This window comes from Sturnira hondurensis, unplaced genomic scaffold, assembly GCF_014824575.4.
Source record: "Sturnira hondurensis isolate 20B ecotype Veracruz unplaced genomic scaffold, ASM1482457v3 Scaffold0021354, whole genome shotgun sequence".
NCBI classification, from domain to species: Eukaryota; Metazoa; Chordata; class Mammalia; order Chiroptera; family Phyllostomidae; genus Sturnira; species Sturnira hondurensis.
In genome coordinates, this window is record NW_028093985.1 from 33,686,696 (window position 1) to 33,711,572 (window position 24,877).

General features: G+C 33.5%; 1 protein-coding gene across 3 annotated transcripts in view; it reads left to right on the plus strand.

Moving 5' to 3' along the window:
- The window catches only part of YTHDC2 (YTH N6-methyladenosine RNA binding protein C2), a 66,979-nt gene that overhangs the window by 17,182 nt on the left and 24,920 nt on the right, over positions 1-24,877 (plus strand). For all 3 annotated transcript variants that reach the window (XM_037032159.1, XM_037032162.1, XM_037032160.1), the window contains exons 8-20: positions 2,705-2,812; positions 4,477-4,625; positions 6,024-6,159; positions 11,798-11,924; positions 12,132-12,197; positions 14,579-14,757; positions 14,993-15,089; positions 15,170-15,257; positions 15,344-15,424; positions 17,491-17,573; positions 20,745-20,850; positions 22,428-22,547; positions 22,851-23,123. In XM_037032159.1, the coding sequence (XP_036888054.1) occupies positions 2,705-2,812; positions 4,477-4,625; positions 6,024-6,159; positions 11,798-11,924; positions 12,132-12,197; positions 14,579-14,757; positions 14,993-15,089; positions 15,170-15,257; positions 15,344-15,424; positions 17,491-17,573; positions 20,745-20,850; positions 22,428-22,547; positions 22,851-23,123 (1,613 nt within the window). The remainder of the gene's footprint in view (positions 1-2,704; positions 2,813-4,476; positions 4,626-6,023; positions 6,160-11,797; positions 11,925-12,131; positions 12,198-14,578; positions 14,758-14,992; positions 15,090-15,169; positions 15,258-15,343; positions 15,425-17,490; positions 17,574-20,744; positions 20,851-22,427; positions 22,548-22,850; positions 23,124-24,877) is intronic.

The window sequence follows — 24,877 nt, forward strand, 5'->3', positions numbered from 1 at the left end:
CTACTTTCCTGAGAGATTAGTTGATGTTAAAGCTTAGTGTATATCCTTTCTCACCCTGTCCATAAGTCATACAAGATAGGCAAATATATATTGTAGTTTTGGACTATAAGACGCACACCCCCAAATTTGGGAGGGAAATGGGGGATGTGCCTTATAGTCTGAATGTAGCTTACCTGGCTCGCTGTGGGGGCAGGGATGGCAGCGGCCTATGCTATGTTATTACCATATTTTTTGGACCATAAGACACATAGGTTTTAGAGGAGGAAAATAGAAAAAAAAATTTTGAAGCAAAAATGTGGTAAAATATTTCATAATATAAATAATGTAATATTTCACCAATGTAAATGTAAAGCTTCATTTGGACTATAAGATGCACTCTTGTGTCTTCACAAATTTGCGAGGGAGAAGTGCATCTTATAGTCCAAAAAATATGGTAAATATGTTATATTTATATAAAATACACACACACACACACACACACACACACGTACATACCAGTGCTCTTATTTTGAGGATAGTTTCCTAGAAATGAACTTGTTGAGTAAAAGAATATATCTTATTTTTATTTTTATTTTTTTAAATTTTATTTATTTATTTATATTTAGAGGGGAAGGAGAGAGGGAGAGAAACATCAATGTATGGCTGCCTTTCGTGCATCCCCTGCTGGTAGTTAGCCTGCAAGGAACCAGCCTGCAACCCAGGCATGTGCCCTGACTGGGAATCGAACCGCTATCCTCTGGTTCGCAGGCCTGTGCTCAATCCACTGAGCTACACCAGCCAGGGCGAATATATCTTATTTTTAATTTTAACTGGTTTTGCCATTTTACTTTCCCATAAGTGTGAAGTGATTCACATTTCTGCAATGTATAGGGCTGTTCATTTGTGATTCTTACTATTATTGTTTTGACACTATTTAATTGCCAAGCCTACTGTTCATATTTTACACAGAAATCTTAATTACATTTTCTGTGATATTTTCATGATCGGTCCCCTATTTGTGTGTGAAATGCTTAGACCCTATAATTTATATAACAGCACTGCCTTCTGAGTCTCATTATAACTTGCAATTTATTTTGTGGTCTCCTTTGTTGGGTTTCTTCTCTTGCCTGGTGCTTAAATATTGATATTTTCTAGGATTATTCCCTTAATGCACTTTTAAAAATTCCTTACTTACCTTCCCTTTCTTCCTTTGTTTTGTTTTTTCTCCTCTTTTCTGCCCTGGGCTGTACTCTACGAGGTACTGGAGATGTGCTGTTAGTTTCCCTGCAAGTTCTCATTCATGCCCTTTCTTGGCTTCTGATTTATTATTTAGACTGATGACTCCTGAATATTTCCAGTTCAGAGTGTTCTCTCCAATTCAGATTGTTCCCCAGAACTTTGGACTTAGATATCTTATAAGCAGCTCACCTGTAATATGCCCCAAACTGAATACTTAATGTTTCTACAGAATCTTTTCTTATGTAAAGAAAAAAATTACTAAAGTCTTTTGTGATCATACCATCGACCTAGTCACCTGTCACAAATCTGTAAATCTTTCTTCTCATAATATTCTCGGGTGACATGTCAAAAACAAAACCCCAATTCCTATCAGCTAACTAACAACCTTTTTCAGTTTTCCTGTTACCTTAGGGAATAATGTAATCATCTATCCAGTTTTGTAAGTCAGAGATCCAAGAACTGTGATTGACACTTCCTTGCCATTCCTCCACATCTAATCTAATGCTGAGTTCCTTGGGTTTATTTCCTGACTGTCTGTAGAGTCAGTCTTTTTCCATTTTTGCTATTGCTAGTCCATTCAACTTGTCCTCTTTTATCTGATCTATTGGAATAGCCTCTACCTGGTGTGTTCCATCCACTCTGCTTTCTTTTAAATCCATTCTTTGTGGTGCAATCGGAGTAGTCTTTTCCAAACTGGAATTCTGATGATGCTGATTATTCTCCCCAGCTTGAAACTCTGAATGACCTTTACCTCAGGATAAAGACCTTTAATAAGACATCTATTTCTCCTGCCTCATCTTCAACTACAATTTGCTCTCTATTTCTCCTCTCCTACAGTGTTCCAACTAGCTTGAAACTAGCTTGTTCTTTAGTTTTTTTAAATTCCTCATATCCTCAGCACCGCACCCCCCATATTTTTAGTTTTTGGAAAACATCATACTCTTTTCCAAAATAGGGTCTTTGCTTATGGTATGTGTTTCCATATAGCTTGGTTATTTTGTTTACCCCCTTTTCTTGGTCCTCATTTTGTCAACGAGGATGCTTTTTTTTTGGACTCAGTAAGTTCCCCAACCCCTTATTAAATACTGTTGTAGTATCTTGTACTTCTCTTTGATAGGACTTGTCATAACTCTATTTTAAAATTTGTAATCTCAATTATTTGCTTAATGTTTGTATCTTTTGCTAACTTGCAAGCTTCAAGAGGTTGAGAGGTAGCTCCGTTTCTGCTTACCATTTGTGTTCCTGGTACCTAGCATGATGCCAAACACATGATAAAGCAGAGCGTAAACACTGAGAAAGCAAGCATACAGTAAAGCAAGCATAAAATAAAGATCAAAGTTATACTTAAAGGATAATACCATGAGGATCACTTGACCTATAGAATTGCTTTGGATTTTATACATATGTTCATTAATTTAGGATTCTCATGGTTTTATTTGAATGATCTCTGAGATGTAATAACTTTTTAAAAATCTCTATGATTTAGTACAAGGAAGACCATTTGAAGTAAAAGAAATGTTTCTGGAAGATATTTTAAGAACTACTGGATATACAAACAAAGAAATGTTAAAATACAAAAAGGAAAAACAGCGAGGTAAGCTTTTTATCAAATACATGTAAAAAGAAATTTACTATTCCTAATGACTTTTTTGAGTACTCTAGTATTATACTGTGGAGGTATAAGGACACTTGAAAGTGTTTCTTTCTTGTGTATGATTATGTAATATTATGTTAGAATACTGTCCCAAGTATACCTTTTACATCTAGTTATGCCCAGAAGTTATAATCTATAGCAAGGAATCGAAAGTGGGGATTACCAGAGAGAAAGGAGGGTAGAGGGAGGTAGAAGAGGGTAAAGGGGGCATAAAGGGTGATGGAAGGAGACCTGACTTGTGGTGGTGAGCACACAATACAGTATACAGATAATGTGTTACAGAATTGTACATCTGAAGCCTATATAATTTTATTAACCAATAAATTCAGTTAAAAATAAATTAATTAGTTAAATAAAAACTTTAAAAAAAGAAAGTGGACGCTGGAATTGAGGAGGTTGTGTGTGTCAATATCCAAAGATCAACTACTTTTTTAAGCAGGGAGCAGAGAATGTGCTACCACACATATGATTTGCCACAGCATGTCCCAGGACAAGAGTGGGGAGCAGGTGGGAGGGCGTTCATCTTTGACACTAATGTGAAGGTTTTCAAATCTTGATACTGCTATGAATTGCTTCTGTACTTTGGTGTTAGCATTATTTGCCTATTGATACATTTCTTATTATGGCTTTATCCCAGATTTTGAATTAGGGTTAGATTCTTTTTACTTTTTTTAACTACATTATTTATGATTGAAGATTTGGCTCCAAGCTTTGATTTTGTTATTTTGTTTGTATGACCTTGGATAAATATCTTAACTTTGGATTGTCCACTAGACAAAGCAATTAGCAATACTTATTTTACAGTGCAGTGCTAGATCACTAATATGTAAGTTATAAAACTTCTAGATCATGAAACTTGAAACATGAAATTGTATATAACTTCTTTTTTTAAAGATTTTATTTATTTATTTTTAGAGAAGGGAAGGGAGGGAGAACAAGAGGGAGAGAAACATTAGTGTGTGGTTGGCTCTCACATGACACCTGCTGGGGACCTGCCCCACAACCCAGGCATGTGTCCTAGACTGGGATTCAAACCAGTGACCCTTTGATTTGCAGGCCAGTACTCAATCCACTGAGCCACACCCACTAGGGCTGAGTATAACTTTTTATATCTAAAACAACTAGTTTGATGTCAGAAGTTTAATAAATGGTTTTAAACTTTTTCAAAAGCACTATATGACCATGTCATTGATTTAAACAATATTTTATTGCTAAAATACTGTCCTTTGAATTATGGACTAGAAATAAACATTTTGCTAACAAATAAATATGTGAGGTTTTTAAGCAGTTTCATGTTATCCTTATGGTAACATGAAAATGTGTTCAGCATAACACATTTTTAAAGTTGCTAATTAATATATTTTAAAAATAACTATAGCTAATAAAGGAAATAGTTGTTTCTCTTTCTATTTGGTCATATGGTTGCATAAAGATATTGATGCCTTTGCTCATGTTTTTCACCTCATTTTAACTGAAAATGTAAGTGGTAATTTATTTTAAATAAGGACAACTTTTAAGTGTTTTCAGATTCATTTAGGTTTAAACAAAGGAGTACATTTCAAAAGCAAAGAATTTATTTATTCTTTCTTTGGTAATTCATTTAGAAGAGAAACAGCAAACCACACTTACAGAATGGTATTCAGCCCAAGAGAATACTTCAAAGTCTGAATCTCAGAGGCAGAGAACTGTTCCGAATGTGACTGAAGAGTACGACATACTGGATGATGGTGGTGATGCTGTTTTCAGTCAGTTGGTAAGACCTCACTGGTCTCACACTGATATTTGCAGTGAAAATTGTATAGTTTAAAGAATATCTTAGAAGATTATAGTATTTTACTGCATCATTAAAGGGTAATTCTTTTAGTTTACTTTAGGATACAATACATTTTTCAGAATGACTTTCTAACACACGTTTCTTTAATGCAGTATTTTTTATTGTTTCATTCTAATTTTATTTCAATGCTTTCTCTAAATTTTTTGAAGAAAATAGTTCCAGGTATTATGCGTATATATTATTATTGCTTGATATTTTAACATCTCAAAAGTTTAAGAGCATGTGAGCTAAGCAATGGAAGACATGCTAATCTAGGAGAAAATTGAGAAAAGATTGTTGGCGTTAGAGCAAATAATCAATATGGGTGTTGTTTTCACCACCAAACAGCTGTTTGACTTTATAAAATCAATTGTCCACTATAGACCAAATTAAGTTATTCTTCTTTTCTTCCTTTATTTTAACCATTTTGCCACAAAATCTTTCCCAAGTGAAATAATTTGTAAAAGCCCTGCCTGGTCATCCACTGTTCTTCATTCATGTAGCAGAAGCGGGGCCTCAGCTACACTGGGTTCCATGAAGTCTGTTTGAAAACTAGAAATAGCTGATTTCCTAGCACCCTTCGGTCTTTGATTGTGGTTTGGAATTCTTTAAAAGGCATTGTTGATTAGTGTGATTCAGAATATGGCAGGGACTATGTACTTTTTAGAAAAAGAATTTAACTTAACTGTTTTGAATATGAGAAGGTACATACTGCAGATATGCTTGCAGCTTCTACCATTATTTAGAGTTTTATTGAATCCAAATGAACTACCTGTACGTTTTTTAAAATGCTTTTAAAGAATGTTTAAAATTGTCATTTTAATATAGGGAACATTCATGTGGTTCAATGAACAGCATTTTGATTATTAGTTGTTCTTAAATCTTGTTTCATACTAGCATCATCTAAGGAACTTTTAAGCCCCATGTTATCTGGCCTCCATCACCAAAGATTTGAATATACTTGTTCTGAGGTGGAACCTGGTGTTAGTGCTGGAAAGCTCCAGGTGATGGTCCCTCTGGTGTGCAGTTGGGAGAGAGAACCACTGGTATACATTTAACAACATCCTATCAGAAGCACACTTAGTTAGTATTTGGATGGGATTGTACTCCTTTGTTGACAAACATTCTTATTCTCAGATGAAAGGTGAATATGGGACAATGTATAATATTGTGAGTGATAATGCTTGTGATGAGATGAGAAACTTTTATGTTAAAAAGTCTATTCTATAATATCATATGGTTAGTAGTTCTTCTGACCATTATGGCCATCTCACGTTCTTTGCAAGCCAAGGTTAAGCTGTTAGGTAACTTATAACCTTTGCTTTTTTTTTTTTAAAGACAGAAAAAGATGTGAATTGCCTTGAACCATGGTTAATAAAGGAAATGGATGCTTGTCTTTCTGACATATGGTTGCATAAAGATGTTGAAGCTTTTGCTCAGGTTTTTCATCTTATTTTAACTGAAAATGTTAGTGGTAAGTGTAATTATTTTAAAAGTTATTACTCTCATAGTTACTTATGCCAAAAATTTAGTTTAATTCAAGATGTAGGTACTACATTTTTATTCAGTTTGTTATTTTGGAGTGCATATTGAAGTACACATATCACTATCTTCTTATTAGTACAATAAATAAGTATTATGTTAAATCAGGGTTTCTTAACCTAGTTATACTAGAATAGTTTAGAGTTTGTGAGTATATACCAATTTTATGTGCAAAATTATTTTTATGTACCTGTATTGTGCACATTAATATACTACCCCTGGACCTCTAGGGGAATAGCTTGGATTTTGAAAAAGATTTGTGATTTCAAAAAATGAGGAAAAAATAGTTAACTTTACTCTAGGTTTTTTTCCCTATCTTCGCTTGAGGATGTTTTTTTCCCCCCATTGCTCTTTAGAGAGAGAGAGCATGCACTAAAAAGAGAAAGGGAGTAAGAGACAGAGAAACACTGATTGCTTTCTCCAAAGTGCCCCGACCAGGGATTGAGCCCATAACCTGAGTATGTACCCTGACTAGGAATCAAACCCACAACCTTTTGATCTATAGAATAACACTCCAACCAGCTGAGCCACACTGGCCAGGGATGCTCTAGATTTTTAATTTAGTGAATGGAGAATTTTAGTATACCTTTAATTATATAAGCTTAAGTGCTAAATTCATATGTATGTGCTGTATGGCATGTGACATGTTTTCACTAGTGAGCTACCCTAATGTTGTGAGTTGATTATAGTAGATTTTGGCAACCAGAGGTGAGTTAGAGAATGTTCAAGGCTTCTTGGCAAATGGTATAATAAAAGTTCATAGAAAGGATTTATTGAAAGGATTAAGATGGCTCTTCACCTAAACTTCTCAACATTATTATTATTATTGATCACTCCTTTCTCGAAACATTTCCTTTAATTAACTTCTGATATTCCATGCTTTTTTTATTTTCTTCTCATATTCCTGGTTGGAACTTCTTGGTTTCCTTGATTGGGTTTCCCTCTTTTTCTTGATCTATAAATATGAAACGTCCCAGGCCTCAATCCACAGACCGTCCTTCTGTGTATACTTACTATGTGGATCTTGTCTAGTCATAACTTTATATATTTATTTAAAATGACTCCTCACTTTATGTCTCCAGTCTGACTTGTGCCTCTCTTCAATGTACCTGATCCTGTGACATCTCTAGTTGGATGTCTATTGAATAATATTGAATATGCCCCAAACAACTTTTGATTCCCTCCTCACCTATCTCCCTCTCAACTTGTTCTTTCCTTAGTGTTTCCTTAGTATTTGTGATCAGTTGTAGACCTTATTAAAAATGTGGGTGCCTGGCCATCTTAGACCACCTAAATCTGAACCTAGGGTGCTATCATTCACTTAGTTGCTAAGCCAACAAAACATAAAATTACTCTTCGCTCTCACACCCCACATATAATCTATTAAAACTTTTAGCTTTACCTTCTAAATAAATTGTAATCTGACTACATTGCACTCTCTGACTGCTGCCATCCTAGTACAAGCCAGCATTTCTTGCAGTATCCTGTTAACTGCTTCTGTTCTTACTTGTTATTGCAGTCTGTTCTTCAGAGAACATCCAGATTGATCCATTCAAAAAGGAAATTGAATCATGCTACTTCCCTGTTCTCTACTTTTCCATGGCATTCAATTACACTTTGAATAAAAATCACGATCTTTCCCAGATTTGGTCTCTGACTGCCATTTTGATCTCATTTTCTACTACTCTTCCTTGTTCACTTTGCTTTCACTGCCCTTGCCTTCACATGTGCTGGCACATTCCCATCTTTGGGCCTTTGTTTTGTTGTTTTCTGTGCCTGGAATTCTGTCCCCACAGATACTCATATGGCCCAATGTTTATTTCATTTAGGCTTCTACTTAGATTGACTTTGTAGGCCTTTTCTGATTATTTTACTAAAATACACCCTTTCCTTGCTATTTCTCCATACCTGCGTTATTATTATTTATTTGTAGAGCTGACCCTAGAACAATGTGGAGTTAGGAGTGCTGCATAGGGGTGCTCCCCATTCATTTGCAAATTCTGTGTATAACTTTTGACTCCTCAGAAACTTAACCACAGCAGCTCAGTATCCTTGGGGTATTGGTTCCAGGATCTACCTCACATACCAAAATCCACTGATACATAAGTCCCATGCATAAAGCATCATAGAACGATGTATATGGTTGGCCTTACACATCCATAGGTCCTCAGTTGTGGGTGGAAAACACTATTTGAGTAAACAACCCAATTTTCAGTATTTCTTGAATAATGATACCATTTTTTAAGTATCCTACCAAATGATTGTTTATTTGACCATGTTTAGTGATAGGAAGCTCACTATTTTTTTCTTCTTTTTAAAAAAGATTTTATTCATTTATTTTTAGAGAGGGAAAGGGAGGGAGAAAGAGGAGGAGAGAAACATCAGTGTGTGGTTGCCTCTTGTGCGCCCTCTGCTAGGGACCTGGCCCACAATCCAGGCATGTGTCCTGACTGGGAATTGAACTGGTGACCCTTTGGTTCACAGGCTGGCTCTCAATCCACTGAGCCACACCAACCAGGGCTCACTATTTTTCTTGATGACTTTTTTTCCAAATTTGGTTTGTTTTAATTGTTAATTTTTAAAAGTATCTTTTAAAGTGAAACCTACCTATCTAGCTTTTACCCTTTTTTGCTTCATGGGAGAGAGTGAGGAGATTTAGTATCTATTTATGCCTGATAGACCTTCAGATATATGAAGATAGTTACTCTTTCTCCTATTTTTATTTTCTGTTCTGACTATACCTATGGCTTCCAACTATTTCTCTTTAACATAACATGATAGCTAATCTTCTCCTGTCCTCATTCGCCTCCTTTGGTTATGTTCTAGTTTGTCCATTTTAAAAAGCATGGTGTCCAGTCCTGAGTAATAATCTCTTAATGATCGTCTTTGGGTAGAGTAGGTTTATTAGCCTAAAAACCTCTACTCTTTACTTATATTGATTTGGCCTGTAAACAATGTAGCTCTTTGCCAACCACATTTGTCTTACTGATTCATGTTGTCTTGAAACTTCTAGCTATTTTTAACATGTGCTTAATGCCCCCCAAATTTACTTGTTTTGAGCTTTTTGAGCTCACGATGTTCTATTTATTCCTTTTAAATCTCATAGGTAGATTTGTCCTATTGTTTCTGCTTAACAACTTTTTTTTTTAGTTCTAATTGTTACCTAGTATATGTTTATGAACTTGAGAGGCTGGGGTCAACGATCAAGCATTGTGTGTGCTACAAGAGGCTTTAAGTCAAAATATAGGTATGGTTTTTTAAGTGGTTATAATTCTACACATCTACTCATCTAACAAACCCCTTAAGAAACAATTGAAGGTCTTTTGGCATTTTTTCTTTGTAAATGTATTTTGACTCCTATTGATCTACTTTTCTTCAGTTTATTATTCACTTAAAAATCTGTGTTTTGAAAAATACTATTTTTGTATTTGGAAATGTAGACATTTGTTCATCTGGTTTTCTGTCAGTTTTTGCCTCCATTATTTTTTGAAATATCTACTTCACTCAGTTTAGCAGTCATACCTGAAAGTTAGGAAATTTAAACTCTGAGATATGTTGCTTTAAAATATTTATGAAGCATCTTAAAGTATTTACATATTACTCTTGACCCTCTTCTTAGATATTTCCTTAGGAATACTAGACTATTGCTTTCATAATGGTCATTCTATGGATCCACGTCTTTCTTCTTTATAATTTTATTGGGTATTTTCCAGAGTCTAGTATTCTAATGTCTTTATTTAGCCTTGTGAGGTAAACCAAAATGTTGTGGTAGCTCTCTAAACAGTTATTCACTTCCCATTTTTTAATCTCTTCTAAAATCGCAACTTTTACTTGGTACCAGATTTCAAAATACTTCCTGTGATCCAGGAAACCTCGGGCTTCATAGTTTCATTTTAATGCCATCAGTTTCCCCATGTGATCCTGTGGAAGCAGCTAGTGATTTTCTGGTCTAGTAAGACCAGGCATTCTTTGTCGTGCTCACTCTACTAGTCATCTGGTGCTGCATGACAAATGGTTCTCCCGCTTAGCGACCTAAAACATTTATCTCGCAGAGTTTCTTAGAGTCAAGAATCTGGGAATGGTCTGACTTCTAGTCATTCATGAAATAGTGTTTAAGTGATGTCAGGGCATTTGGTCATCTGAAGGGTTACTGGAGCTGGAGGATTTGCTGCCAAGAAGGCTCATTCACATGGCTGTTGGCAAGAGGCCTCAGTTCGTCTCTGCTCCTGGCAGAAGGCTGTAGCTCCTTGCCATCTGGAGCTCTCCATAGGGCTGTTTTAGGCTTTCCAGGATGTGGCAGCTGACTTCTCCCAGTGAGTGGTTTAAAAGAGGAGGAGAAAAAGAAAGTGGGAAGCTGTACATTACCTTTTATGACTTAGTCTTCAAAGTTACACACCATCATTTCTTTATTCATTAGAGTCACTTAGTACAGCCCACACTCTATGAGAAGGGAATTAGGCTCTGTCTCTCAAAGGGAGGAGTACTAAAGAATTTTTTGTATATTTTTAAACACCCATACTTATTCATACTGCTCTGCTCAAAATATACACATTTTGGTTCTGTTCTCCAAGGCTACTAATTGAATATTTAGTTGAAGCAGTAATTCTCATATTGTGAATACAGATCATAATCTTTGCAGACCTCTTTAAAAGTGCATGTACCTGGCCATCCCAGACCTATGGAATTTGAATGTAGGAGTAAGGCACAGCTGTCTGCACTTTCAGAAGTAAAATGCCTGAGATAAATCTTTTACAAGTCTCTCCCCCACCTTAGGGAGTATTGATTTATATTAGTATTAGATACGAATGTTTTAGAGTGTTTTAATATGATAAGGATAATTGGGTATATATGGAAAATTAAAATTTTCCTTTTGTAATTATCTTAAATTTTACTACAGAGGTTTTTTCCAGTAGTGATTTCTTGCTGAAATTACTAAGTCTGTAATTTAAGCAAATTAGTGCTAAGCAATAATAATATAATGTGCTGCTCGAGAAGTATATTCTAGGAACTTAAGTTCAGTTGAACTTGAATTTTCTCATGGAGGGATTTTATGAGAAGTAAACTTTCTGTCAATATTTCCATTACTAATCTTTGAAAATAATAGCCTGGAATGATGGGAGAATAAAAGCAAAACAAAAGAACAACAAAAAGTGGTCCTAAATTTTGCATTTGTACTTTTAATCATTCATTACCCACTGCTGATGAAAATTAACTTTTTGATTCTTTTTTAATTCTATCATGTCATTTGATGATCAGGGCAATATCTAGATTTAGGAAGATTAAGGGTTCAGTAAGTTAGTAACTCTTCTCTTCTGTGTGAATTGTCTTGGGGAACTTTAGATAGCTTAACAACCATCTTTTCTTCTCTGACCTTCCAGCTGATGGTCCCTATTCCATCTTGTTTATATCAGTAACACATGTCTGAGAGAACATGAATTACCATGTGGATAGGTGAAGGAACCCAGGTTAATTCTCCTGGTACTCAGTTCTTTCATTTAAACTTAAAATAAGTTAAAATGATTTAAAAGAATTTGGAAATTTCACGCATATCTGTCCTTTCCTTGTTTTAGTGGACTACAGACATAGTGAGACCAGTGCAACGGCTCTGATGGTTGCTGCGGGACGTGGCTTTTCAAGCCAAGTAGAGCAGTTGATTAGTATGGGAGCCAATGTCCATTGCAAAGCATCAAATGGCTGGTAATTTTAAACTGCATCTATTCTTTGTGTACCTTTGTAGAGCTAAATATATCTTTATTGATTTCTCATATTTATATTAAAAGCTATTGTATAATAATTGCTGGTACATATCTAATGGGTGAATGAATAATTTTGAGTGATTACCAGTTTTATAATTTTGAGAACATTATTTCTCTGTCTTAATTTGATATCTTTGAATTTTGGCAGGATGGCTTTAGATTGGGCTAAACACTTTGGGCAGAATGAAGTTGTGGATCTTTTAGAATCTTACAGGTAAAGCTTTATACTGTGTTTAATAAATCTGAACTCCTCTTTAAAAAAGCTTAGCCATGTAAATTATAGATAGTGACCAATTTATAGGCTCTTATCCAGATTTCGTTTTGTAATTCTAAGGAATTTTTCTGATTTTTTTTGTAGGTTGTTAATAAGATCTACTGTGTTATAATATTTATTTTATTTTTAATTTTACTTTCAAAAAAGCAGAAGGGGAATTTCCAGTTAAACATGGTAGCTACAAACACATGTGTTTATCTCTGCATTTTCCCAAAACCTCACTAAAATGATGAGGAAGGAATATAAAAATGTGTCAACTGGCAGAGTGACTTGGCAAATCCAAGTGTTAATTCTGGTCTGGTGGTTCTTGTTGTCATTTCAATAATAACATCAGAACCGAATCCTTTTAATGCTACCAGTTTGAATGTTTGGGACCGTATATGTATAGCTCACTAGACACTCCAGATTACCAAGTGAAGTTATTTACTGGGTAATATTTTAATTATCCTGGTTAACTGGACTTTCTTTTTATTTCTCAGATCAAGGCATTATCAGTGATAAATTTCTGATATTTCAAATTTAATTTATTATGTTTGCTGGATAATTGATAATTGATATCTGAAGTTTATAGCTTAAAATAAAGAACATATCTTCTTCATTTCTTCATTTACCTGTTAAAGAGTAAGAAGAAATAACTCAGAATGTTTTAAAGAGGATCTTAAAATTTAAATACTGAAATCATAAAGTTGTATGAGTTTAATATTTTCCCTTTTGAAAGCAGTCTTATTTATGTTTACCTTCTTGCTAAACTCTTTCAGAGGGATTGCACTCTAATAATGAACTTCCTAGAAATCTTATTGATAATTACTAGCAATGAAAGTAGTGCATATTTTTACATACAAGATGGAAAAGCAAGGTATTTATTTCAGTAATCTGTGTTAATTCTGGCTTTTGGAAAATAGCATAATTAACCTACTTTTAGTATAGAATTATGAAATTAAGAGTCTTGTTAACTGGGTACTTATAGAATTTTTTAAAAAATGTGGACTTTTCTTCAGTGTTGTTTATCATAGTGAAGAATGACAAGCAACCCACTAAGAAAATATAAATGGTGACCGGAAGTTTGGTTTTTAAATTTTTATTGAGATAAAATTCACAAACCATTTAATTCACCCATTTAAGTGTGTAATTAATGATTTTTAGTATGTTTACAGTATTACATGATCATTACCACAATTGGTTTTGAATACATATTCATCACCCAAGAGGAAACCTATAATAATTAGTACACACTCTTCATTTCCCCCAACTCTCCCAATCCTAGGCAGATGTTAATCTACTTCCTGCTTTTATTGATTTGTCTATTCTGGACATTTCATATAATGGGAATCATGTATTACAATTGGTGGTCTTTTGCAATTAGCTTCTTTTACCCAGCATAATATTTTCAAGGCTTATTTATCCGTGTTGCAGCATCCTTTTCCTGACTAATATTCCATTCCAGGGACAGACATAGTTTGTCCATTCATCAGTTGATGAACATTTTGGTGGTTTCCACTTTTTGGCTGTTAAGAGTAATACTGGTATGAACATTCATATACAGATCTTTATATGGATATATTTTTATTTTTTTTTGCATATGTACCTAACAAATTGCTGTGGCATATGTTAACACTATGTTTAACATTTTGAGGACTGTCACGTTGTTTTCCAAAGTGGCTACTCTATTTTACATTCCTACTAGTGATGTATGAGGGAGTGGTTCCAATTTCTACATAACTTTCTCCAGCATTATGTCTTCTTGATTATAGTCATCCTGGTGAGTGTGATGTGTTATCTCATTGTTTTGATAGTCATATCTGTAATGATTAATAATATTTTTTCTATTTTTGACTCTTCATATATTTTCTTTGGAGCAATGACTTCAGATTGTGTTTTCTAAAAAGCAGTTATTGCCCTGGCTGGTGTAGTTCAGTGGATTGAGTGCAGGCTGTGAAACACAGAGTTGCCGGTTTGATTCCCAGTCAGGGCACGTGCCTGAGTTACAGGCCAGGTCCCCAGTGGGGGCCATGTGAGAGGCAACCACACATTGATGTTTCTCTCTCATTCTCCTTCCCTTCCCCTCTGTCTAAAAGTAAATAAATAAAATAAAATAAATAAAAAGCAATTTTTGCCAGATTTTACCTTGAATGATGTACTTTAAGCCAAAACATGAATTATAGCTAGGACATTAATATCACTTACCCTCCTTAATGTATATTGAAAATTTGAAGGACATAATTGCATAATGGAGAGCATTGTCCTTAAAAGATTACTTTTACTTTTTTAAAATAAAAATTGACTTGGTTTTTTATTTTTATTTTTATTTTCTTTTTTTTTAGTGCTTCATTGGAATTTGGAAATCTAGATGAAAGTTCTCTGGTTCAAAAAAGTGGAAGTGACCTCAGTGCAGAAGATAGAGAGCTCCTGAAAGCTTATCACCATAGTTTTGATGATGAAAAAGTAGACTTGGATTTGATCATGCATCTTCTATACAATGTCTGCCATAGTTGTGATGCTGGTAAATAAGTATTGTCTAAAACAACTGTAACAAAAATGTACAGTTTGATTTAAAAGTTAATATTTTGTGTGTATAAATTTTTATATCATTCCCTTGATAATAATGCATAATTTCTTGTCATAAGTATTATAGTTTATCAGTACTTGAAAATATGTGACATAGTTCATTTTTGCTAATTCTTTTGATTGGTTCTGATTTTACAATGAAATTTAATATTAAATCATTTTTTTTCAAGGTGCAATACTAATTTTCCTCCCTGGATATGATGAAATTGTGGGATTGAGGGATCGCATCCTATTTGATGACAAGCGGTTTGCTGACAGTATACACAGGTAAAAGTTAAAGTATTATGTTTTTTGCTTTAAATGAAAGATAGGTACTATAGTATATTTTCTCTTTCAATTGTCAACAGATATCAAGTCTTTATGCTTCATTCAAATATGCAAACATCTGATCAAAAGAAAGTATTAAAAAACCCACCTGCAGGTGTTCGAAAAATAGTAAGCTTCATAAAATCTTCGTTTCTCTGTTTTAGTAGTCATTGGTTCTGTTTTCCTATTAACTATTATATAACATGCCATTGCAGATCCTTTCCACCAATATTGCTGAAACCAGCATCACGGTCAATGATGTTGTCTTTGTCATTGATTCTGGTAAGGTTAAAGAGGTATGTATGGATAAGTTGTATTTCTAATTCACTTTAATGGGAAAACTTCTGGTTCTAAATAAATTTAATGTAGTAAGTGTTAATTTCACAAAAGTGAATATTCTATCTTAAAGAATTCAGGATATAGGATCTCTCTTGTTATTTTAACAAATTATATAAAAAATAAGCTTTTGCTTATAAAATACTATGAAGAAAATGAAAGGTTTGCCTAGTTATGGTGAAGATTTTGTCAAAATGTGGGCATTTGATCACATATTTTGTGTGTTTTCATTTTACATGTGGGGATAGTCTGTGACCTTCTTATTTATTGTTGTATCTTCAGGGCTTCACATGTTGTAGGTATTCAAAACAAACAAGACCATGGGCCTATCACCTGCTTTTATAAAAATACATTTTACTGGAACACTGTTGTGTTTATTCTTTGACCTGTTGTCTGTGGATGCTTTTACACTGCAACAGCAGATTTGAGTAGTTGCAACAGAGACCCTCTGCAAAGGCTAAAATATTTAGTACTAGCCCCAACTCTGATAAAAGGCAGCATTTATTGCCTTTTAGTATTGGAATGCCTAGCAACTCTCAATACTCATAACCTTTCACTGAAAGAATTGAAAATGATAAAGGTAGTTGATTTTCCAAGGAAAGAAATACTGTCCATGTTGTAGAAGACAAATTGTGTCTGTTCTAGTGGATATGTGTGATTATTTTTAATGTGAAAAACTTATTTTTATAATGTTTTCAATGTAGTTTTTAGGAATATCTTACAGAAAATAAAATTTTATTATAAAATTTGGACATTTTATTATAGTTGGATACTGCCAGGAGGAATATATATATATATATAAATATATATATTAAATATATATATATTTATATATATATTTAAGATTATTTATTTATTTATTTCTCGACAGAGGGGAAGGGAGGAAGAAAGAGAGGGAGAGAAACAGCAATGTGTGGTTGCCTCTCACATGCCCTCTACCGGGTACCTGGCCCACAATCCAGGCATATGCCTTCACTGGGAATCGAATTGGTGACCCTTTGGGTCCTAGGCTGGCACTCAATCCATTGAGCCACACCAACCTAGGGTAGATTTTATTTTTTATAGGAGGGTAATTATGAATATTATCATTAAAAGTCTGCATAGGGAGTCAATGAAAATTCAGAGATTTTTATTGCCTAAAAATTATCTAAAGGTAGTAAGGTAGATTTTGAATATCTTAAAATTTAGTTTATTTAGGTGTTATTTATCAAATAAACTATAGTTTGGAATATGATGGTAGTATCAAAAGATACTTTACATATAATGTTGACTAATGTAAAATTTCATTAAAAACCAAATAAGCAGCATCCTTTGTAAAAATTCCATAATTAAACTATTATGAGAACATATTTGTATTTGTTTTATAGAGCTGTGTTTTGAAAGGGAAAGTATTGTGTCATTGAATGATTGAAGTACATATTTTAGTTAGCAGTGCAGTCTTTAAAAAATTTTTTTCTACACTAAATTTTTGCTTTAGATTCTTTGAGGAAGTATGCTGTAACTTTCTGGATAGACTAATGACATTTGTAGCTCAGCAGGAGGTAAAATGGAAGGGGGTAAAATTTTTTCACTTTGGGTTAGGGTTATTTCCACAATTGTTATTCTTATTCCTCCAGATCAGGCTCCCTGGAAAGTATTTTAGAACACTGTCTTTCCCTTGTTATTTCTATTCCCCACAGTGATGTAAATCTGATAGAAAATGACAGGAAGAAAACAACAGTCTTGATGCCTGATGAGAACTGACGGCTATTATCCAAGTGTAGCAGAGAGAATCAAATAACTTAGCAGGGCACAGAGGAACTTTTTCAGTGCTTCTGAGTTTAGTTTTTATTCTTTTTCCTTAGAATGTTTTTTTGTAGTCAGAAATATGGATTTAACAAATAATTAGCACCCTGTTGTAATCATCTAATCTAGAGGAGCTTTGAATTGATAATTGATAAACTTGGCATATTAAAATATATTGTAGCGTTTTGCTCTACTTAAAAACCTTTTATATTTTAACATGAAGATGATTTAAATATTACAGAAATCCTTTGATGCGCTGAATTTTGTTACAATGCTAAAAATGGTGTGGATTTCCAAAGCTAGTGCAATACAACGAAAAGGCAGGTAATGTATGTTTAATGCACGTTCAATCAATTACCTGTAAAATGGAATCAATTTCATATTTACCACATATTAATGTATGTGGTATAAAATGTTAAAATCTTATATAAAATGTTAAAATGTTAAAATTTTCATGTTTGTCTTCATTTTATATTAACTTTGGAGAGTGAACTGTTAATACTTAAGAAATACCACATTTAGATTATGTTAAAATTTAAAATTTTACCTAATATAATCTATACTCATAAGATGTAAGAAACTTAAAAAATAAAAGCAAAAATATCAAACATTTGCAATACAGGGTGAAGGACTAATTTTTGTACTATACAAAAAACCTTTTTAAAAATAAATAACAAGATACAGGGTCTGGCACAAATAGCGCCCCTTATTTATTACAAAATCTTAAGCATTTAATTCTGTCACATAACATCACACTCAAACATACCATATGACATTTTAGATGAAATGTTCAATTAAAACTATAAATTATTACACCCATATTATTATCCTACAAACCACACTCTAGCAGGTGTTACTTCTGCTGGACCCTGTATTAACTTCATATATACACCAAAATAAATGCAAATTAATGTGGGACTGTTTTTTGCTTATCAGATTTGACATTGATGAAAACATTTAATAGTATGTGCAATAGACTTGGCAAAAAGTATAGGCCTGTAGGCTTTCATAGTTTGTTGATGGGAGTATTAATTGGTGTGATTTCTCTAGTAGGGAATTTGAAACTGTTTATCTAAGACTACCCTTTGATAGTGGATTCCCACTCTCATAATTTATTCTGAGTATACTTGCACATGTTTACAAAGGTGTATATTTAAGAATGCTTTGTATAGCATTGTTTGCAATAGTTTGGGAACACTGTAGTGTCCCTCAGTAGTGAAGGGGTTAAATAAATTGTTATAGACACACAGTGGTATACCACTGTAGCTGTTAAAAGGGAAATATGTAGATCTATGTCTTTTTATGTGGAATGAGTTTGCAGAATATATTAAGTGTGAAAAGTAGGATAAAGAACATGTCTCATATTCTGTTGTACTAAAAATATATGCATATGTTTATATATATTTAGATACAAATGCATTAAGTCTGAGAGAAACATTAAAAAGTTGTTAACTCTGAGAAGGAGGATTTCTGGGGCTCTTGAAGGAAGGACACTTAATTTTCATTTTTAAAAAGTCAAGATTAAAAAGTATCATATTTCTCAGTAATTATTTGATTTTTTTGCATTTTAACTAACAGGAAAGCATGTTTAAAAGAATATCTCATACACTGAACATACTGAATACATTACTTTTGTACTTTTTAATTTCCTAGAATGCCCTGGAGGGCGTTGCTATTGGTTTTGTATTAGTTGTCCTCTTATGACAAAGTATGGCTTGACATATATACTCTTATTAGTATATTGTTAGGGGTAAAAATCAGAGGTAATCATTGTCATTTTTTCAACATATATTTTTTTTGACAGCCTTCACTGTTCAAGTGTTAGGGATACCATGCTAAAAAAATCTGATGGATAAAGTTTAGGTGGGGAAATGTTGTACTTCATCTTGGAGACCAATAAATTAAGCAGTTTTTATACTCTGTGATCTCTGCTACAACTGGATAATGTTTTTAGAGGAGTTAAGGTATAATCTGAGATAAATATGGTAAAGAGGTGCTGTGGAAAGGCATTTGTCTAAAGGCGAAAGTGAGCAAGAAAGTTGTTTGGATGGAGTTTAGTTTAGCAGAGCATAGTGAAAAATGAGCGAAGAGAAGTTAAGTTGCAGACAGGTCCTTAAGCACTATTCCCCACTCCCTGCTTCTCTTTCTTAATAAGCCAGAGGATGGCAGTATCATAGTATTCTTTTAGATCTCTAAGGAATGAATTGGGAGAGACACAAATGATGGTGGGAGGCTCTGTTAATAATTCCATTTACAATAACGGAGAGAGTAGCCTATTGTTACAATGGTGGTAGAAATAAAGAGTAGATAATTTACTCAGGACATATTAAGAAGAGTAATATTGGTGGTCATCTGTCCAGAGGTTGGGTAAAGAATCGAGTGGAATCAAGGATGTCATACAGATTTCTATTTTAGAAAATTTTGTGGTTAGTGGTGACATTGTCTGATAGGGAAAATGGGAAGAGTAGTGATGTTGGGGAGAAGAATTAGCTTTTTGTTGTGTTAAGTTTGAACTGACTGCAGAAAGTCAACTGGAGCTAAGAGGCTTGTGAAATAGCATTAACATGGATGAAGATGGATGGAAATTATAAACAGTAGGATATTTAAGGTCACCTTGGGAGAGAGGGTAGAGTAAGGAGAGTGGAGGTCTGAGGTCCAAGTTCAGAGGAACGTCAACATACAAGGACTGTGCAAAGAGAAATCTCTCAGAGCAGGCCATATAGGTGGAAAAACTAATGAGTACATAGTGAAGAAAGTATTTGACGGAGGAAGTAATGGTCCAAGTGTCAGGTTTTGTAACTTGTATCATTGTGTTCTAGTTGTGTTTGCCACTCTGGACTCTGGGCTTTGGGAAGATAGGGATTATTCCTGTGTATTCATCATTTAGCATATCCTGCCTTGCCATTAGCTGATAAAGGAACAATGGGTGAAAATAAGAGACTACTTTTCCTCAAGATATTTTTATACCCAGAAAATTATACGTCTTTATGATGGTGGGGTAAATGACACTGACTTAGAGTTGTATAATACATAATTTGTACAACTCTCATCAGCTCAGTAAAATTGATTAAATTTAAATCACCATATGTTTATTTATACCTTATTTCTCACTCACTTTTATATAGTTCTTTTTTTATTTTTGTCAATACCCTAGATGTACAGAGGTGGACAGAGGTAGGTTGATAAGTATACTAAATAAATAATAATACTTGAATAAACTGTATTTCACATACAACTACAGAGCTTCTTTTGCCCACCCCTGTATATCAGATATGTATCATTCATGAATCTCACTTTGTGAATGAGACATCTGGGTCCTAGACAAGTGAAGTACCTTCCAAAAGGATTCATAGAGGGTAAGTACCAGGATAGGGATTCAAACTCAGATGTCCTGATAATGGTTCATTGTTCTGTCTCCTAAATTGCATTTGTTATACAGTTTCCTTATTACAGTCTTCATTCCTTGAGTTGTAATTTTGTATTTTACTTTTTAAGGGCAGGGCGATGTAGACCTGGAATTTGCTTCCGTCTATTCAGTAGACTCCGATTCCAGAATATGTTGGAATTTCAGACTCCAGAACTTTTGAGAATGCCATTACAGGTAGGAGTTTAGTTAATTCTAAGAGGCTGTTTTTGTGGGTGAGGGAGGAAAAGGGACCAGTTCAACTTATGCTAATTAGACTTTTCAATAATTTATAAAACAAAATTATCAAATATATATTATGAAGGATGGTTATGTATATAAGTAATATTTTTTATATATAAGAAAATTTAATTGATAAACCTCCAAAGTTTTAAACAATTACTTGAGAGCATTTAAGTTATGGTACAGTTTACATTATTTTTCTTTTATGCAACATTCTAGGAGTCTGTCAAGCATGTAGTGTTCACCTTTTACATTCTTAATGAGGATTGGAAACAAACTATTTAATCTCCAAACATAATACCAAAATTTCAGTTTAAGATGCTGAGAATTACCTTGGTAGATTTGGAACTAAGTCTGCTGAGATTTCCTGGACTTTATTATTTTCCTTTAGGTTTTCTAACTTCATGGAACAGCCAGACACTGTATTGATAATCTCTAGGGAAAACTTTCAAAAGAACATTAATTGGATTCTTTGGTGTGCTGAGCTAATGCTGATTTCCAAACCTTTAATGAAACACTAGATTATATATTTTGAAAAAGATTTTATTTATTTATTTTTAGAGAGAAGGAGAGAGAGAGAGAAAGAAGAGAAACATCAATGCATGCCTCTCATATACCCCCTTCTGGGGAGATGGCTCACAACCCAGGCATTGGGAATCACACCAATGTCCCCTTGGTTCATAGGCCGTTACTCAATTCACTGAGCCACACCAGCCAGGGCTGTTCCTCGTAATTCTTAACCAGCACCTAAGTTATCTCTCCTGCTTGTGTCTCTGGTTTTAATTTTTAATTTTTGCCTTTTGTCCTCTTTCCACTCATACCAGTAGTTTCAGTTTCCTAAGCACATCTTATTTGTTTTTATCCCTTCTCTCTAGACTCCTCCCTTTTATTCCTTTTGTAATTAACTTCTACTCAATCTTTAAATCTTAGTTTAGTTTATTTCCTGGGAGAAACTATTTTTGACTTTCCATGGCTTCCTTCTCCTGCACGTTCCTGAACTTGATTAAATCTTGTTTTACCTCTTTTGCAACCCACGTCCTTCATAGTACTTACCACATTTGTAATTAAGGAGTTAATTATATAAGTATTCTGTTTTTCACACATAATGAAAACTCCTTGAGGGCAGATGCTTGTCTGATGGTCTGTCTTCTTCAGCTTGCTGCATAGAGTCTAGCACTCAGTAAGCACCTGAATATCTGTTGAGTGGGTACAAGATTCCAGAATATAATATAAAGGAAAAATATTTTTTTGGATAGTATAATTCTTATTGTTATATATAAAACTGTGTGAGGAGACGTTGCCAGTGGTGGCAGTGGTGATGTTGACGCGAGTTGTTGGAGGGTGTTTATAACAATTCTGGCACCTGGGGCAGAATGTGAGCCCATCTTCTATTGAAAGATGTTGCTCCCTTTACTGTTCATTTTAGCCAGAGACTCTACTAGTTTTTGCTTGGGAACAATAGTCATGATTTTTAAAAAAAAAGCAATTATAAATTTCAGTACTTCAAAATTATTCATTATTCTTATTTACAGGAACTTTGTTTACATACCAAGCTGTTAGCCCCAGTTAATTGTCCTATTGCTGATTTTCTTATGAAAGCACCAGAACCTCCACCAGCTTTAATTGTAAGAAATGCTGTACAAATGCTTAAGGTTGGTGTCTTAATAGTTTTATTTAATCTGACTATTTTACTTGAAATATAAACTAAATGAGTACACATGTTAACTAATTTTGTACTTTAAAAAATTATCTTAATCATGTATTTTGAATAATACTGTTTTGGTAGTTATAATAAAATAGTTCTTTTTTATATATTTGAAGCAAAATATATTTTTTGTGAGATGTGAAAGCAAAACAAAAATTATATTTTTATTTCTTACAGATTTCTAAGTATGTTTCTTCAGTAAACAGAGTTTTCGGTTAAGTGAAATTCTATTTTGTATCCTTGTATTTAGACAATAGATGCAATGGATGCGTGGGAAGATCTCACTGAACTTGGATATCATTTGGCTGACTTGCCAGTAGAACCACATCTTGGTAAAATGGTCCTGTGTGCTGTTGTTTTAAAGTGTCTGGACCCCATCCTTACAATTGCCTGCACGCTAGCCTATCGAGATCCTTTTGTCCTGCCAACGCAGGCCTCTCAGAAACGTGCAGCTATGCTCTGTAGGAAACGATTCACTGCAGGAACTTTCAGTGATCACATGGCACTTCTCAGGGCATTCCAGGTACTGTCATTGTTATTTTACTTCTGACAATATTGCTGGTTAAACACATTTCTGGGGCACATGTAACAAATTTTTAAAAAGACATGATTACATTAATTTTGTTTTATTTTAAAGTCACATTTTATTAATAGCCCAGAAAAAAATCCTCCTATTGTTAATATGTTGAAATTATCACCATTCTTCTCTACTTTTTTCCTTCCATTTTCTCTTTTAGGTATATGTATATTTTTATTTATACTTGTATTTATTTTTAATTTTCAAGTTTTTTACCTTTCAATCATATCTTGGGCAAGGAATGGTCTAAAATTTTCATCAATAACCATTGTATGTTATTCAAAGTGTATAGAACAAAGCCTGAAAGAAAATTATCTTCAATTTTCTTGAAGATAACTATCTTCAATTATCTTTACTGGCTTTTTTTTAGAGTATATCTTTTTCATGTGTTTCCAGACACTATCTAAAGAACTTAATTTTATAAAGCAAAATCCAAAAATCACTTACAACTTTTTAAGATAATAGCATTGAGAAATTGAGTGCTAAATGGGAAAGAAAAGGTAGGGAAAGTGAGACACTGGGGAAGAGAAATTATATATAATTAAGAAATTCGGATGCAAGAAAAAATATGTTATTTCTTGAAAAGGTAGACATGTTATTTATCCTTAAATTCTCTTGAATCTAGCCTATGCCTATAAATTTTTAAAAACTTTTCTGTTAGTGCAGAAAGTTTTGTACTTTTTTTCTGAGCATTTTTAATAATAGATACAATTTACAAAAAAAATTACAAGCTTTTTGGTGAGCATTATTGAACAATGGATAATGCACTCATAGTAACTGTGTCTACTAGGCACCATATATTATATCAGATTAGTTGAGTGATAATAATTGGAGATACACAGAATTTCTATCTTCTTTTCCCCCAGCTTCTTGAAAAGCAGAGAGGATAGATAAATTACTGATTTGGTAATACATCAGTTAGTTATATTACAAAGCAAAACAATTAATTTTCAAAGAGGAGCTCTTTTATACTACACATAGATGGTTTCTAGAAATCTCACTTTCCATTCTCAGACTGATTAGGGAATTGATATAGATATTATTTTGGGGGGAATGGAGGATTCTTAAATGTAAATGGCATTATGAGGGCTTAGTTGAAAAACCTCCATACTCCTGTGGAGGAAAATTAGCAGCTGTATCTAAAAGGTAAATATTTTTACATAGCTGATAATTTAGGTTACCTAATGCATAGTTCTCTCATTGGGATTTATAAACTTAATGGCTTTCATAGCTTTTGAGTATAAATTAACTAATTATAAATTTCATTTGTTCACAAAGTCTTAGACTTTATTTTTTATATTTAATATTTAAATTATTTTTTTAAAATTGAAATATAATTGACATACAAGTTTCATATAATTGTCACTATATAACATAGTGACATAATATTTGTATATATTGCAGAATGATCACCACAGTAAGTCTAGTTAGCATCCATCATCACTTATAATTTTTTTCCTCTTCTGATGAGAACTTTTAAGATCTCTCTAGTCTGTTAACTAGATTTATTATGAAGATTGTTTTACAATATATAAAAATGTCAAATTACTATGTTGTACACCTGAAAAGTTATATGTCAACTATATCTCACTAAAAGAGTTTATTTTTAAAAAGGTCTACTCTTTTACCTACTTCCAAATATAAGTACAATACAGCGTTACCAAGGTCTATCTGGAAAAAGTCCAGCCATTGTTAGTATA